The sequence below is a fragment of the Orycteropus afer genome, unplaced genomic scaffold (assembly GCF_000298275.1).
Source record: "Orycteropus afer afer isolate SDZICR_OR568_19922 unplaced genomic scaffold, OryAfe1.0 scaffold00032, whole genome shotgun sequence".
Classification (NCBI taxonomy): domain Eukaryota; kingdom Metazoa; phylum Chordata; class Mammalia; order Tubulidentata; family Orycteropodidae; genus Orycteropus; species Orycteropus afer.
In genome coordinates, this window is record NW_006921619.1 from 10,232,988 (window position 1) to 10,250,195 (window position 17,208).

At 41.2% G+C, this 17,208-nt stretch overlaps 2 protein-coding genes across 2 annotated transcripts in view; one reads left to right on the forward strand and one right to left on the reverse strand.

Moving 5' to 3' along the window:
• TBCCD1 (TBCC domain containing 1) overlaps window positions 1-10,226 on the reverse strand; it is a 24,947-nt gene extending 14,721 nt beyond the window's left edge. Inside the window, exons 1-3 of the mRNA XM_042780292.1 lie at window positions 9,985-10,226; window positions 6,399-6,777; window positions 2,697-2,852 (exon numbers count right to left, since the gene is read on the reverse strand). Of these exons, the coding sequence (XP_042636226.1) occupies window positions 2,697-2,852; window positions 6,399-6,734 (492 nt within the window). The 5' untranslated portion in view covers window positions 6,735-6,777; window positions 9,985-10,226. The remainder of the gene's footprint in view (window positions 1-2,696; window positions 2,853-6,398; window positions 6,778-9,984) is intronic.
• Window positions 10,227-14,409: 4,183 nt separating this feature from the next.
• DNAJB11 (DnaJ heat shock protein family (Hsp40) member B11) overlaps window positions 14,410-17,208 on the forward strand; it is a 35,419-nt gene continuing 32,620 nt past the window's right edge. The window contains exon 1 of the mRNA XM_007935980.2: window positions 14,410-14,477. Coding sequence (XP_007934171.1) covers window positions 14,410-14,477 — 68 coding nt within the window. The remainder of the gene's footprint in view (window positions 14,478-17,208) is intronic.

The following is a 17,208-nucleotide window of genomic DNA, read 5'->3' on the forward strand; positions in this document are numbered from 1 at the left end:
TAAAAGGAAGTTTTTTACTTGTGGGGATACACAGTAGTCTCCCAAATGGAAGTACAAGTAGGCCTCATGAGAAATGGAAAGCAATCTGAGCCCAGTATGCCTGTGTAATTCTCTTCTTTTTCTCTGACAAGCATCCAGTGTTTGGCTTTCAGCTCAAGCACCCATCACCAAGTGGTAATTTCTTTAGTCCCTGGGGGGACTGATCATCCCACATCATCATTTCAAATCATAACAATTTCAAATACACACCAATGAATGGGCTACTCTAGTCTAGTTCCATCTCAGTTCTAATCAATTGTTGGGAGGGGTCATGATATAGCACAAACCAAAGTCACCATTTATTGGTATTTACTATGCAACAAGCCCTATGCCAATGTGTTATTGAATTCATGTTGTTGTTGTTAGGTGCTGTCAAGTTGATTCTGACTCACAGAGACCCTATATACAAGAGAGAGAAACATTATCCTGTCATTTGCATCCTCACAATCCTTGCTATGCTTGAACCCATCCTTGCAGCCACTGTGTCAGTCCATCTCATCGGGGGTCTTCCCCTTTTTCTCTGACCCTCCACTTTACCAAGCATGGTCTCTTTCTCCAGGGACCACATGACCAAAGTAGATGAGACATTCTCCCTTCTAAGGAGCATTCTGGCTGTACTTCTTCCAGGATAGATTTATTTGTTCTTCTGACAGTTCATAGTATTTTCAGTATTCTTCACCAATACCACAATTCAAAGGCATCAATTCCTCTTCGGCATTCATAGCCATTCAGAAACAGGCATTATTATCTCCATTCAGACAAGAAAAAGGCCTAGAGAAGATAACTGCCTAAAATCAAATGACTATTAGGTGGCAGAGCCAGCTATGACTACACATTATCTTCACTCAAAACATAGTATCTTAAGAACGAAGAAAAGCAAAGACACATGGAAACAATTAGTCCAAGGGACTATTGGATCATGTGAAGCTCAGCCTATATGACCATAAGAACAGAAGAACCAGATGGTGCCCAGCTACCACTGTCAACCACTCAGGCAGAGATCAGAGCTGGAGATCCTGGAGAGAATGGGAGAATGATGTGGAACAAAACTCAGAATCAAAAAAAAAAAAAAAAAAAAGACCGGGTTCACTGGTCTGACAGAGCCAGGTGAGACCCCTAAGATTATGACCCCTAGTTTCCCTCAGGTCTGGAACTGAACTCACTCCTGTGGCTTCCAGCCAAACAACAGACAGGCATACAGGGTGAACATTTACATCAGGTAGATACAGTCCTTGGAGTGATCAATCATGGAAGAACAGAAGGGCAGTGTTTGTACAGGGAGATAGCTCGGGGAGTGGGAGTGCATGGGAGGGAAGGACACAGGGAAGAGGTAACTATGGGGAGGAAGCAGGAAGAGAGATGTTACATAGTGGGGAATCACAGTCAATGTCATGAAACAAAATGTGTTTGAAATGCTGTATGGAAAATGAATTTGGTCTGTATACCTTCACCCAAATCACAATAATAATAATAGTAATAAAAGATTCACTCATTGAAACAACATTTAATTGACAAAGATCTGCCCTGCCCACATGCCTTGGGTGCTGTGAGAATGAATGAATTAATTAATGAATTAATGAATGGGAAGCATGTGCTTTGCCCATGAGGATTATGGTTCAAAGCAGAGGGAGCTCAATGTCCCAGTAGGGTGGAGCTCATTAAAAAAAAAAAAAACAGTATCTTAAGAGTATGCATTCAGCAAGAACTACCTGTGGAGGGAGCTGGCAATATGGACTTTGACACTGTGAGTTTTAAGTACAGATAGGGCATTTATGTGAAGAGGTAAATATGAGGAAGAGCTCTAGGATGAAGATAAACTTAGAAGTCATTGAGGTATATGAGTCATGGGAATATGAAGAGTTATGCTGAATTTATATGTCAAGTGAGAAGCAAAGAATGTCACTGGCAGAATCCTGTGGGAAGAGTGGCATATAAGGGCCAGGAGGACAGAAACTCATGAAGAAGCCTGAGAAGGAAGGCTTAGAAGCAGAACCAGGAGGATGTAGTATATGAAATATAAGGGTGGGCAGATTTATTAAAAAGGTTATAAAAGTGCCAAATAAAGGATTGTTTTTCAGCTTCCAAACATTTTAAAAGAGCCTACATAATAGCAATAAAACTAATAGCTACATTTTACTTAAAATTTTTAAAAAATACTTTCATAAAAATAGGTAAAACATTTTCATTTTCTTTATAAAAGGGGAAGGAAAAACAATAAGACATTTTCCAAAACTCACAATGTGAAGCAGTTAAATTTAGTTCTAGGTTGTCACATTATATATAACTACTTAAGAAAGATGAGGCAAATGAGAAGATATTTTTACAGAATTTTTTTCAGGAGATTTCAACAGACTTTGCAACCACCATATCTCTCATTTACCCTATTTCATAAATAAGCAAGTTCAAATACAGTAACATTTGGAAGAATGGGAGTGCTAAGAAAACAGATTTGCCCAAAAATCATGTCATTTTTGTGTCAGTGAAGGAATTGAAACCCCTGCTTAAGATTACACATGCTATTTTGTTTTATAATCAGGAAAAAAAGAGTTATCAAATCAATGCTTGTATAAGAAATCCCAAGATAGTTTTTTGATGAAGATGAACCATCTTCCCCACAAATTGTTCTTCTCAGAAAAGAGACCAAGATTAAACAGTACCTTATTATGACAACTGGATTTTTCAGTCAGGTCAGGAGACTGAGATCGGTTTCTGGGACTAGGCCACTCTTCTCCAATCAAAGATGTCCTCAGGGAGACCTTGTTTAACTGTTGTATGTATAAGAAGAGCAGAAACTGCAAGGTGTCCACAGAAAGCTGTGCAAGAAAGAAATAAATTATCAGGTAACCACAATTACTATTCTACAACTAAGGAGATATAGTCAACTAAATTCACAACAGTTTGCTAATACTACAAAAAATCTATCTATCTATCTATATATCTATCTATATCTTTATATATATAGATATATATATATAAGAAACATTGCTTTTATTTGCTGTCTCTGCATTATATTGCATGTCTCTGATAGCCAGATGTAGGAATTCCTAAAATTAATTAAACTGAATCGATTACCTTCCCATAAGGCTGTGTAGAAACGATGGCCACTGAAATTCTCTCCTAAAACTGATGATGAAGAAAGGATGACATACAGAGATTCTTAAAGTACATTATTTCAGAAGTTTAAAATTAGTTAAAAACACACACACAAAAAAAAAAAAAAAACCTCTTACTGCTATATGGAAAGTGAATTTGTTCTGTAAACTTTCACCCAAATCACAATTTAAAAAAAAAAAATGAAATGAAAAAACCCTTCTACTTTGAATAAATAAACAGATAGAAGAAGAAAATTCACTCAGGGCATAGGGGTTGGTTTAACCTAGGGATCACAGCCTATCAAGAAAGTTTAGGGTACAAGTGAAACCTCTGAAATGATATGCAATTTTTTTGGAGTATGTACATTTTATGGTGAGGTCCTCAGATTGTCACCAAATTCTCCAGGGGTTGTTTCACTAATAACAAATAATTTCTGCTCTGATAGATGTTTATAAATAATTTCTTACTTGAGGATGCCTATTGTTTGAAGCTCATGATTATCCTCATATAACTTTTCCCATAAACATAGGCAAACGTGAAGCAATACATCTAGGTCTACTATCCGAGAGTTTAGAAGTCTAAACAAAGACATGAGGCTACATTTACCATGATTCTATTGGGCTAAAAATCACTATCACCTCAGGAACTTAAAACAGGAGCCACCCCAGATCTATTCAATCAACTCTGAACATGTTGCTCCCATTAAACTATATTTTTTATTTTTATTTTCTTAATTTTTTATCTTGAGATAACTACAGATTTCCTACTTACAAAAAATACAGATATCTCATGTAATCTTCTTCCAGTCTGCCATGTTGCAAAACTATCATAGAGTATCACAACCAGGATATTGATACAGTTAAGAAACAGAATATTTTCATCAATACAAGAATACCTCATGTTACCTTTTATAGCCACACTCACTTTCTTCCTTCCTGCAACCTCTCCTTTACCCTTGGCAACCACTTATCTGTTTTCCATCTCCATAACTTATCGTTTTAAGACTGTTATATAAATGGAATCATACAATATATAATCTTCTGACATTGTCTTTTTTCGTTTAGTGTAATTCTCTGGTAATTCATCCAAGTTGTTGCATCAACAATACTGAGTAGTATTCTATGGTATGGGTGTGCCATGGTTTGTGTAACCTTCACCCCCTGAAGGACATCTGGGGTATATCCAGTTTTTGGTCCATTAGAATAAAGCTGCTAAAAAGATTTCATGCAAAAAAATGTATGAACAAAAGTTTTATTTCTCTGGGACAAATGCTCAAGAATGCAAGTGTTGGGTTGTATGCTATCTTCAGTTTAGATTGTTAGGAAACTGCCAAAATAATTTCCAGAATGTACCACTTTATATTTCCACCAAACATGTGTAATCTACTTTTTCTACATCCTTGCCAGCAACTGATGTTATCCTATTTTTTATTTTAGCCATTTTTAATAGGGATGTGGTAATGTCTCAACTGTGGTTTCAATTTGCATTACCCTAAAGACTTATGAAATACTGATTATGCCTCCAAAGTAACTCTTAACCCTGTCATTTTTCTTCTTGTATAAATCCTAGTGACTTTTTTTTTTTAACCTTGATTTCTATAATTAGACCCTAGTTGGTCACTCTGCATCTAGTCTACAGTCTACCTACCATCTACAGTACACTTTCTAAAAAGCTAAAAAGTAAAAACAAAAATAAAAACAAATCTATTGCCATTGAATTGATTCCAACTCAAAGTCATGCTATAGGACACAGTAGAGTGGCCACATAGGGTTTCCAAGTATATGATTTTTATCTATAAACACTGGGCCTCCATTCTTCTTGGGCAGGTGTCACAAAGCTCTTATAGTTCTGCCAGACAAGTGCTCAAAAGCATCCCACTCCACCAGTAAGCCTCTTGACTGTAGGCACTGAGCCTTCTCACTCCATGGACCAGGAAGCCTAAGACTCTGTCTCATGCTGGTCTCCTGGTTCTGTTGCCACTGTTTCTCTGTGCTGTTTCTCACCATCTCAGCAAAGTATTATAGCTTTCTTTGTCTCTTGGGTTGAGGAGACTCAGAGCAGGATCTTGGGCACAAAGGACACCTGCCTCTTCTTTCTTTATGATAGTGAGATCCCCTCTTTCTGTCTCTAGTATGGCTCTTTTTAAGCCTAACGGGATGCAAAACTGACCAATCCCCACATTAGGGTTCCATACACCTTATTTGTATGGTCCCATACCCAGAATGGGGTCCAGTTGGAATGAACCAGTTCAAAACCTTGTCCCTAAATCATCTCTTAGAAAACAGCAGCCCAGAGATCCATCCAACCAGGTGCACCTGTGCTGGACTGCTGCATGAATGAGAAATGCATACTATTGTGCTAAGCCACCAAATTACTATGATTGTTTATTACTGTGATTAGACTATCCTGGTTAATGTATCTCTTCTGTGAAGCCTTTCTTTTCCAGAATGAATCATTCTCTTCTTTATTCTATTTCTGTACCTTATGAATACTTTTATTATTATACATATCACACTCCTAGTCTATGAGCCTCCCCTATAGTCTATGAGCTCCATGAGGCCAGAGATGCTGTCCTAATCATCTTTCAATCCCAGCATACAGCAGACAGTCATTTAAAAACAGAGAGTTGGAAAAGTGTTGTCACACTAAAGAGACTGCGACTAATGTGTATATAAACTGCTGAATGGGAAACTAATTTGCTCCGTAAACTTTCACCCAAACCACAAAAAATGGTCAAATAAACAAATAAAAATATTCAGGTACCTTGACTATAGCATACTAGTAGTTCACAAGTACTCACCCCAAAATATTTTAAAAATCAATGAAAATATTTCCCTTTTTCAATTACAAAGTTCCTATAACATTATTGCCTTGAGAGTAAGGCTAACAGGGATTAACTCATTAAATACTGCCAAACAGGAAGTGTTAAAACTAAAATGGTGCTTTGAGATCACAAGTCATTACCCTAAAACCACATACTACATAGTCAGTGTTAAGATTTAAAAAAAAAAAATCCATTGCCGTCGAGTTGATTCCAACTCACAGCAACCTTACAGAACAGAGAAAAACTGCTCCATAGGGTTCCCAAGGCTGTAAATCTTTACAGAATCAGAGTGCCTCATCTCTCCTCAGTAGAATGGCTGGTGCGTTCACACTGCCAAACTTTTGGTTAGCAGCTAAGCACTTAACACTGTGCCACAAACCTCTTAGCAAAGATTAGAAAGTTTGTTTCCTAATTACACACACACATACAGATAAATTTGTACCTGATTTCTCTGCTTTTCAACTTCATCCTCAGACATGCAGTTGGCTATAACTTCAGACCATTCCAGACGCTCTTCCGGTGACCTTACCACAAGACTATCAAATATTTCAAAGTAAAGCCATGCCAGATCCTTAGCCAACTGCAGCTTTCCACATGCAATGTGCCTCCATGTAGACCAGTAGAGGCGTGGGTAAGCTCCCTCTGTGGCCCGGGTTCGCACATAGGTGGATATCTTCCTGAGATAATGAAGGCTGAACTTGGATGGAGGGGGTATCTGCAAGGCCCCCACTATAAAAGGTTCCGCTTTCACCCAGAGGAGAACTCCGGACTGATCCATACTATCTCTAAGGACATCTGTATGAAAAGGCTTCTTTGCATACCTAGAAAACAAGTTTTTTCACAAACTGATTTGAAACAAAACATATTTTTTCTGGAAGATGATCATTCCTTTCACGTTTTTAAATGTACTATATTAGTCTGAAAAAAAAGCAGCACTAGTTCATCAATCCGGAGCAAAATAGTTTTTTAGTCAGGTGTCATTCAAAACTATTTTGAGCAAGAAAAATTTTGTGGTACAACAAAATTATCTTTGTATTCTTAGAAATGGCAGTTTCAGGAAAAATGAATAAATGCATGAGGTCTGAATTGGATCCTGGCTATCAGAACAGGTAGAAAAGAATGGGAAAAACATTTGTCCCTCACAGGAAATCTTGTTTTACCCTGAGGGTAACTTTCACAAGGTTAAATCATTGATATAGAAAGAACAGTTGGTTAAAGATTCAGAGGGGTAGCTGACTGTATAAGCTCAGTATGAAGCAATAATGCAAGGTGAATGATACTGCAAACTGTAGAATGAAGGATTATTTTGCCCAAATAATTTAGTCTTTGTCCCTGGTTTTTGGGAGGTAACCTCTAAATCCTTGGAACGTATTTGCTATTTATGGAGGGTGCCAGGCCACAGATGATCATTTATGCTAATAAGATGATCCATGGTGGGGGCTGGCCATTCCAAAAAGACCTACCCGTAATATTAGCTAGACTTCTGGGGAAGGAAAGTGGGGGTTGAGACTGAATTCAATCACATGGCCAATGATTCAATCAATCATGACTGCATTACAAAAGCCTGATAACTCTAGACATTGAAACTTGGATAAGCATCCATGCACCAGGAGAGTAACACATCTCTGGGAAGCCTTGCATTTGGGACCTTCCCAGACCTCATCCTATGCATCTCTTCTTTTGTATTCTTCCTGCTATAATTAAACTGTAGTCTTAAACATGGTGTTTTCCTGAGTTCTGTGAATCATTTTAGCAAATTATCAAACCTGAAGGGGTAGAGGGAACCCAAGAATTTGTACCCAGTTGGTCAGAAGTTCAGGTGGTCTGGGAACCCTTGAGCTTATGCCTGGTATTTGATGTCGTCGGCAGATGTGGCAGTCTGGAGGACTGTTCCCCTAACCTGTGAAATCTGACCAAACTCCCTAAAGTTAGGATCAGAAGAACTGATATTGAAGTTAGTGCCAAAATGGAACTGAAAAGCATTTGCAGTTGATACTTAGATAAACCTAGCCTGCAAAAATAGATCAAGGGAAGTTAAAACATCTTTATTTATTTAACTACTGTGCTTAGTTCAAATGCTATCCTTTTAGATTTTGTTTGTTGTTTCTCTGTTGTAAAAATCGTGCATGATTTTTATTGAATAGTAAAATACCTAAAACTGGAAGGGGAGAAATCATCCACAGTCCACCAGCAAAGGACAACCAGTTAATATTTTGTAGCACTTTTTCTACACATATATTAGATGTTAGTTTGCTTCTAAATTTTCAGTTGTGATGATACCACATAGACAATACTACATTATACCATCAATGCTTCACAGAATTCTAAATAAATACACCCTATTTTATTAAATTGTCCCATTTTTAGAGACTCGGTAAGTTTAAAATTTTTCAGAATAAAATAGGCCAAATATTAATAATTTTTGAAATTGAGTGATGTGTATATAAGTGTCCATTTACATATTCTACTTCTGCATATATTAAAATGTTCTATAATAAAAAGTTTAATGTTCATTATCATAAAGAATGCTATTATTGCCATCTATGTATTTCCTGCATTATTATTTCCCACAGAAAATTTTCACATGAGCATTTGCAAGATGAAGTAAAACTGACATTTCTGAAGCTCTTTGACATATATTCCCATCACTTTCCAAAATGATTTTATCAAATTATACCATCACTTAACAACAGGTATTCTCTTCACTGAACATTCTTCGGCATTAATATCATTTAAAATATAGGAGCTCTGGTAGCATAGTGGCTAAGACACTTGCCTGCTAACCAGACTGCTGGCGGTTCAAACCCACCAGCCACTCCTCGGAAGGAAGGTTGGGCAATCCTACTTCCGTAGTGATACTGCCTCGGAAACCCAAGGAGGGGTGGTGATGAGTCGGGGCCGACTCGACGGCACATAACAACAACATAACATAATATATATATCCTCATAAAACTGATGAAAAATGCTTTATTGTTATATTTTGCCTTTGAGTCTAAGAAAATGGTGCTTTTGGGACTTGTCTTTTCAAAAAATTATTAATGTCAATGGAGTGCTTATTATGAACCAGACAGCATACTAACCATTTTGCATACTTCACCTCCTTTCATCCTCACAACCATCTGGAGGTGCTTAAATTATCCCTCTCTTCAGATGAAGAAATAGGTTTAGAGAAGGTAAGGGACTTACCCAAAGTCACATACTTAGTTGGCATAAATGTGGATTAGAATTCAGGTGCCTTAGTGCCTAAGGCTGACTGATAACCAGAAGGCTGGCAATTCAAACCCACCAACCGCAGACTGAGCAATCTACTTCCTTAGAGATACGGCCTCTGAAACCCAAGGAGAGATCCCTACAAATCGGAACTAACTCAACGGCAGTGAGTTTGTTTTTTTTCGGTTTTGAGACTTGAGAACTGTGTTGCTACAAATGTACTTTGGGAACCCAGCTTTGGAATGCCCTCTGAAAACAAGAGTGGACATGAGACCATATTAAGGGCCACTTGAAGGAACCAGATCTTAGAACAGCTTTAGGTTCAGTCATAGTAGACAAAGTGAAACCAGAATGGACCTGAATTTTTTAAATGTGGGTGAACTGGAACACTAAACAGAATGGAAAAAATGGGTCAAAGCCTTGCTAGAAATTTAATCCTCTTAAAAATAAGGGCAGGATGGGTGTCGCATAGCAACCAAATACCTTTACCAGCTGAGTCCAAAATAGTGGTGCTCAGCTCAAAGATGGTGGCTGAGCTCACAGCTCTGAATGTATGTGTCTGCTCTCCATAGTCTTGGTAATAATCCGATGCTATCAATCCGGCTTCTGAAGGGGCTCACTATACCTTTTCCAAGCTTCGACCAGTAATTTTTCCCGTTCTGGTTAGCGTAAGGATCACTCAAATTAAAAAAAAAAAAATGAGTCTGTTCCAGTTTCCGTTTCTTTGGCCATGACTGAACCAGTTCACACTGGTTCAAAGCCCTGGAAGAAAAATGGGAATGTGTGCCCAAAATGAAAGGTGTGGACTTGTAAATGACAGCTATTTTCGAATAAAGGAATGGCTCAGCGTTCTTCTGAGTAAAACTAGCAGATTAAAGTGACTTAAGATCTTAGGCCCCAAATGGAAACACGCTGCTCTGTGAGGTACTAGGCTCCCGTCCCTGTAAAGCCAGATCCAGGAGATGTACCCTTTAAGGTTCCTTCAAACTCAAGACTCATTGGTCCTTCAAGACCAAATTTGTAAAGAAACATAAGCTGGGCTCTTTCTCTCTTCAAAAGCTCCCCCAGGGTGTTTGGGCCCCTTAGGGTTTTTCAGGCAGGAAGGTTGACCGGAGGCCCAAGAAGGACCCCCTGAGATTTCGCCAAGCGCCTCGAGCGAGAGGATCTGGTTTCCGGTACCGGGAAGCCACAGCTGACAGAATCCGGAACGGACCCGTGGCCTGGCCAGCTGGAAGGCAGATTCCTTCAAGCCTCGACAGGCCCATGCCTCCCTCCCTGGCGCCAGCCACGCGCGGTTACCTGCGAAGGCAGGCCCGGCTCCACCGACCTCTCCACGCGCCGCAGCGCCCCACGTCGCGGTCACCCGCCCACCCCCAGCCCTATGCCGCGCCGCGCTCCGCTGTACCCACTGCGCAAGCGCGCGACCTTGCACCACCGAGAACTGGCGGACCATGTTGCTAGAGGGCCCGCCGCTTCTCTTGTCCGAAAAGAACTTGGCTCAGGCCAAGAGTTCTCCACGCTGGGACTCTGTAGAAGAGCGTAGAATTGCAGAAACTGCACTAAAGGGTTTCTATGTCTATAATCTACGAAAGCAGATCCCCAGGTCTTTTCTCCCTCAGAGAATCTGGTGGATTCCAACCCTCGACTTTTGGTCCGCAGGTGAGTGCTTTAACCACTGCGCTACCAGGTCTCCAACTTAAGGGAGTTGGGAAGTTTTCTGTTGCTTCACAGAAATCTAGTCAGCGGATTGCTGCTGACAAAGTCAGCATGCTTCGATTCACAATAACAATGGCAGTTTACATCAATAGAGCACTAACTATGAGCTCTGTGTAAAACCCTTTATGTGTATTATTTCAGGCTCCCCAAGAGTCCTTTATGTCAGGTACATATGTGTGATAAGAAAACTCAGTCGAAGAGAACTTAAAGTAACATATTCCTAAGGTTCACAAAAGAGATTTGAGCTAAGATTCAAACCCAGGCAGTCTGAAAGGAGAGGCCCCCTTCATTCGGTTAGCTTCAGATGCCATGTTGCCTCTCATGAAACTTTTTGGATTCCACTCAGAATATCTTACTCCTTTCTCTGAACCTCCATTTCATGATTTGTGGTCATTACCTGCTTGCTTTGTTTATGATGTCTGTATTTGTGGGGAATAGAAAGATAAATGTTGTTAGGTGCCATTGAGTTGATTTCCTACGCACAGCAACCTTATGTACAACAGAATGAAATACTGCAGTACTGTGCCATCCTCACAATAGTTGCCATGCTTGAGCCCATCATTGCAGCCACTATGTCAATCCACTCATTGAGGGTCTTCTCTTTTCTCTCTGATCCTCCACTTTACCAAACATATCTTTCTCCAGGGACTGGTCCCTTCTGACAACATGACCAAAGTATGTGAGACAAAGTCTTGGCTATTCTCCCTTCTAAGGAGCATTCTAGTTCCATTCTTCCACAAAGATAAATAATAAGATGTAGTTTAAGTTCTCTTTGGCATGGCCTCTCTGCCCTATTCTGCATTTTCCTGAAAGCAGTAATCTTGTCTTCCTCTTAACTCCCCATAAGTCAAGATGCAAAAGCAGGAAATTGGATTCAAATAGACCTAAATTAGGCTCTAACCTGCCCTATTTAACTAGCTCAATGACCTTGGGCAAATTTCATCTTCTATCTGTGCCTTCTCCTCGGAAGGAAGGTTGGGCAATCTACTTCCATAGTGATACCGCCTGGGTAACCCAAGGGAGGGTCACTATGAGTCGGGGCCGGCTAGATGGCACATAACAACAATAACATCTGTGCCTTAGAGTTCTCAGCAACAGTATTCATTTTTTATTGAGCATCACTGGATGTCTGGCAGAGTACTAGGCACTAGGTTACCTAGTAAAAAAAACAAAGTCCCTGTTTTCTTGGAGTATATATTTTAATGAGAATAGTTGGGCAATCCTACTTCCATAGTGATACTGCCTCGGAAACCCAAGGAGGGGTCGCTATGAGTCAGGCCGACTCGACGGCAAATAACAACAACAGACGATACATAATAAAGAAATAAAATGGGATTTTAGACAGCTTTTTTAATAATGTAAATAAGGTGCACCCTTGTGGGGGTGGCACCATGGAAATCAATAACAAGGGGACTGGTCAGTTTTACCATCCTGCTAGGCTTAAAGTGAACCATAACAGAGACAGAAAGACAGACCTCATGACCATTAAGAAAGAAGAGCTGGGAGCAGAGTACATCCTTTGGACTCAGGATCCCTGTGGTGGGAACCTCCTAGACCCAGGCAACAGAGAGCTATAACACCAGAGACAGCAAGAAGCAGCAGTAAAGAAATGGTGGCCGCAGGAGACAGTGCAGTGGGTTTTCCAAGCATGTTTAGGGAGGAGGCTTATTGGTGGAATGGGATGCCTCAGGACACTTATTGGCACAGCTAAAGAGTTTGTAACACCTGCCAGAGCAGGGCCAAGAGGCCAAGGGCCAGAGAGAGGTGTGTCTGCTGGCATGGATAATAAGAAACTGTCCTTCCTGATGGAAGAACTGAGTCATTTTTGATCCTTAATTGTAACCTGTTACTTCCCTAATAAACCCATAATCGTATTGTTTGTGAGTTCTGTTTGGCCATTGCAGCGAATTATCAAACCCAGTAAAGAAGTAAAAAGTGCGGTGAGAGGGATGGCCAACGTCAGAATTGGTAAAAAGTTTGGGAAGAGGTGGTATGTCTAACCCCTGACTCCTAGGAATTAGCGTAGGGCAGTTGATGCTGATAATGATCCTCCCTTCCCCTTGTGAAGTTAGAGGAAGTCAGAGGCCTCCACCAGGCTATTTTTACACCCATATTAAGATCTGAGGAAAAGTGGTAGGCAGATAGAACAGCTACTACAAAGGTCCTAAAATTAAATGAGCTTAGTGTATTTAAAACAGAAATGAAGCCAGCTTTGCTAGAACATGGTAACATTAGGTGAGGAAACAGATCATGTAAACTAGGGTACAGTTGGGGCTTTAAGTGCAATGAAAACCCATCAGGGCTTTTAAGCAGAAGCAACATAATTTGACATTTGAAATCATGGGAAAGGGACGGGTGAGCAATGGATGGTAGGCTATTAAGAGTGGAGGCAGAGAGACCACTTAGGAGCCCTTGCCAGATGTGAGATGGTGACTTGGCTCAGCGAGTTAGTAGTGGAGATGCTATGGACAGATTCATGATATAGTTGGACAGATTCATGATATAGTTAAGAGAAGACACCTACAATTTAGTTTCTCAACTAGGTGGTGCCTTTACTGAGATGAGCAAAATTAGATGAGGGGAAAGAGTTCTGCTGGTAACTGTAATAAAAATTATTCATTGCATGCTTAGTATGTGCCAGACGCTGTGCTAAACGACTTAAAGATTTTCTCCCATTAAAATTCACAGCACTGTCAGTAAGTGCTTTGTCCCAGTTTTGTTAATAAAGAACTTCAGACTGGGTGTCGTACCGCTAAGAAGTGATGGAAGTGGAATCCAAACCTAAGTCCGCCTGCCTCTACCAAAGATGTTCACCTTAAGTCACGATGAACTCCTCTCTCCTCTGTAAAACGTGGACAATTTCCTCCCGTGGTTGTTAGTAGAATTCGTTGTGCCATTGGTGTGGAGTAATTGTCCCCGCCCATTTCGCCTACATCTCTCCGCCCCCGCATCCAACAAGCAGTTCAATATGAATGAAATTCCGGGCCTCGTAACCAAGATAAAGCTTCCTTCCGCAACTTGTTGGCGCCGGAGGAGGCTCTTCTGATTGGTGAAGAGTCCGAGGAGGCGGGTGACGGGAAACCTTGTACCTCTGGTGCCCTCGATTGGCCCCACACCCCCTTTCGTAAATTTCTACGACTTGCTGGAGTTGCCGAGGAGAGGATTCCTGCGGCGGCGCGACCCTCTGACGATTCCTCTTCTAATTGGCCACGAACTGCGGCTGCAGTTCTGGGACCTAACTGGCCGCCCGCGCCGCCTCGGAGGTGAAGTGTACTGCGCTGATTGGCTCCGAGGTGCCGGCGCGTGTGATGTCCAGAGCAGCCATTGGCCTTCTCCTGCTGGGGGCTTCTCTGACCGGGACTGGACTCCCGGGAAGTGGACTGTAAGAAGGGGCAAACTAGCTGCTGACGGAATAGGAGACCCCCGGCGTGAAGCGGCCTCTACAGAGTCGGGTGGACTGCCGAGGCGACGCGGCGACGGAGGCTGCTGTGAGGAGTGCTTGGGCTAGAGTCTGGGGCAGAGGGACCATGGCCCCACAGAATCTGGGCACCTTCTGCCTGTTGCTGCTGTACCTCATCGGGGCCGTGATCGCCGGGTGAGGGACAGGCACCACAGCGGGCGCAGGGCCCGTGAACCAGCTTTTGCTGGGTAGGGGGCAGGTAGGGGATGTAGTATTGCTACGAGGAGGGAGTGGAGACGGACAGTGTCATGGTGAGGCGGTGCAGAGGAGGAATAAGTACTGCAGGCCAGGCTAGTGGGATGGAGAGGAAAGCTGTGGGTGACACGAGTGAGAGGGGCCCTAAAGATCTAAATTTTCTCAGGGGAGTGGGAGTTGGATGTAGTGTCAGACACAGCATTGGCGGGGAGAGAAGGGCGTATTTGAAGCAATGTTAACACAGAGGTGGGAGAGGGAAAGGGCGCCTGACTATAGAGGAGTGAGAGTACCACTTTAAGCCTGAGGGGCTGGGCAAGTCTTTGGTCCCAGAGATGGGTTGTTATGCCCTGCTGGGCTGGGCAAAAGGACGCTGCAGTGCTGAGCCTGCGACGAGCCACTGTGGGGATTTATATTAAAGTGGGTGGGTTATTATGTTACATCGAGAGAGGAAGTGAGGGGCGCACTTAGGGAAGCCGTGCTGGGATTGAACAAAATGAATTGAAAAGCAAACAGACTCTTTAGAGAGCTCTTATTCTTCCCATCTTCTTGGAATATTGAACCTAAACTGTCATTATGTGTCACTTTCTCAATGATACCTGTTTGAGATGCTGAATGACATGAGCAGGAAGAGCAGTTCACCAACAAGTAGCTGATTGCGATTCCAGCCTACACCTACACCCCACTTATGAGTTATGTGACCTTGAAGGAACGACGTAAATTCCTATCTATAACATGAAGATAATGTGCCACCTGTATGAAAAGAGTAGGACCAGATGAACTCTTGAATCTCCTTCCAGCATTTAAGATCCATGATTCTATAAACCTGGTGACCATAGGAAGTGATACGTCAGGCTTATATTTTAGAATAGAGGGAATAGTGGGGTCTTACCTACTGACAAAGGAGCTCTGGTAGTGGAGTGCCTAAGGCACTTGACTGCTAACCAGAAGGCTGACGGTTCAAACCCACCAGCCACTCCTCGGAAGGAAGATTGGGCAATCTACTTCCAAAGTGATACTGTCTCAGAAACCCAAGGAGGGGTCGCTGTGAGTCATGTCCCACTCAACAGCACATAACAACAACAACACTTACTGACAATTTGCCCATTATTCTAAATAGTGACAATAGTACTTAGAGCTTTAAAATGTATGTGCTTGTTATTTTCTTGAGGCTTTTTTTAATGTGCATTTAGGCATAAACTTTTGTTGTCATTTTTTTCTTATGAAACATCTTTAATGTCTAAAATACTTACTTTTTACAATATCAAGTTAATGCTTTTTTTTCTCAGGATGTTTTGGGTAGTTCTTTTTACACTTGAAGCAATAAGTACCCTAAGGTGTTTAAATAAAATGTCAGTGTCAATGTTGTTAATACTGTATTTTGGGAATCGTAATGTTGATGCTGTGCTGTACTAGCCATCATGTCTCTTCATTTTTCTGAGATGTTATCATTAATTTTATATTAAGTATGTTTTATGCAAGCTTCATTCTTATACATTTAGCCCTTTTGTTATTAATTATAGCAATCCTTTTGATTTATTTCATTCTTACCACAGGAGATGTCAAGATTTTACACATTTTTGGGGAAGGAGAAAGCACCTAATCAATCCTCATGGAACCCTTTGTGGGTGATAATTCTTTTAAAGGAAAGTTGCATGAAATAGTAAAATGATTTTTTCCTAAAGTGTAACTAAGAGCTTATGATTTTTTTTTTTTTTTTATATCCTGCCCCGTATGACCTGGATTTTGGTACCCCAATGCAGTTATTCCTGGATGCATTTTGAAATTACCATCACTACTCCATCATTGTCACTGTTGTGAACAACTTTCTCACTCCCATTGTTGAAAGAAAGCATTTTCCAAATAATTTATGGTGGCAAAAGGAATAGATTTTTGGTGAATTTTTTTTTTTTTTTTAATTGTGATTTGGGTGAAAGTTTACAGAGCAAATTCACTTTCTGTACAGCAGTTCACATACACTTTGTTTCATGACATTGACTACAATTTACCCTCAATGCAACAGCTCCCCTTCACTTCCAACCAATAGTTACCTCTTCCCTGTGTCCATCCCTCCATGCACTTCTGCCCCCTGAGCTGTCTCCCTGTGCATAAACAGCCCTTCTTTCTCCCATGATTGTTCTCTCCAAGGAGTGTATCTACCTCAGATAAATGTTCAACTTATATGCCTGTCTTTTGAAGACGGGCTGGAAGCCACAGATATGGTTTCAATTCCAGACCTGAAGGGCAGATAGGGGCCATAGTCTCAGTGGTTCCTCCAGGCCCTGTCAGACCAGCAAACCTGGTCCGCCCTCCTCTTTTTTTTTCCCCAAAAGATTTTGAGTTTTGTTCCACGTTGTTCTCCCTCTCTATCCAGGATCTCCTACATAGTTCCCCCTCCAAGTGGTTGACAGTGGTAGCCAGCACCATCTAGTTCTTCTGATCTCATAGTCATATAGGCTGCAGATCGCATGGTTTACCAGTTGCTGGGACTAATTGTTTTCATGAATCTTAGGTTTTCTTCATTCTTCTTTGCTCTGGATGAGGAGAGGCCTATTGTTGCATCTAGATGGCTTCTTGCAAACTTTTAAGATCCCATTCGCTACTCGCCAAAGTAGGAGGTGGAATAATGTTTTGTGTAGTTGGTGAACATTCTTATTTATTCATTTCATACAAT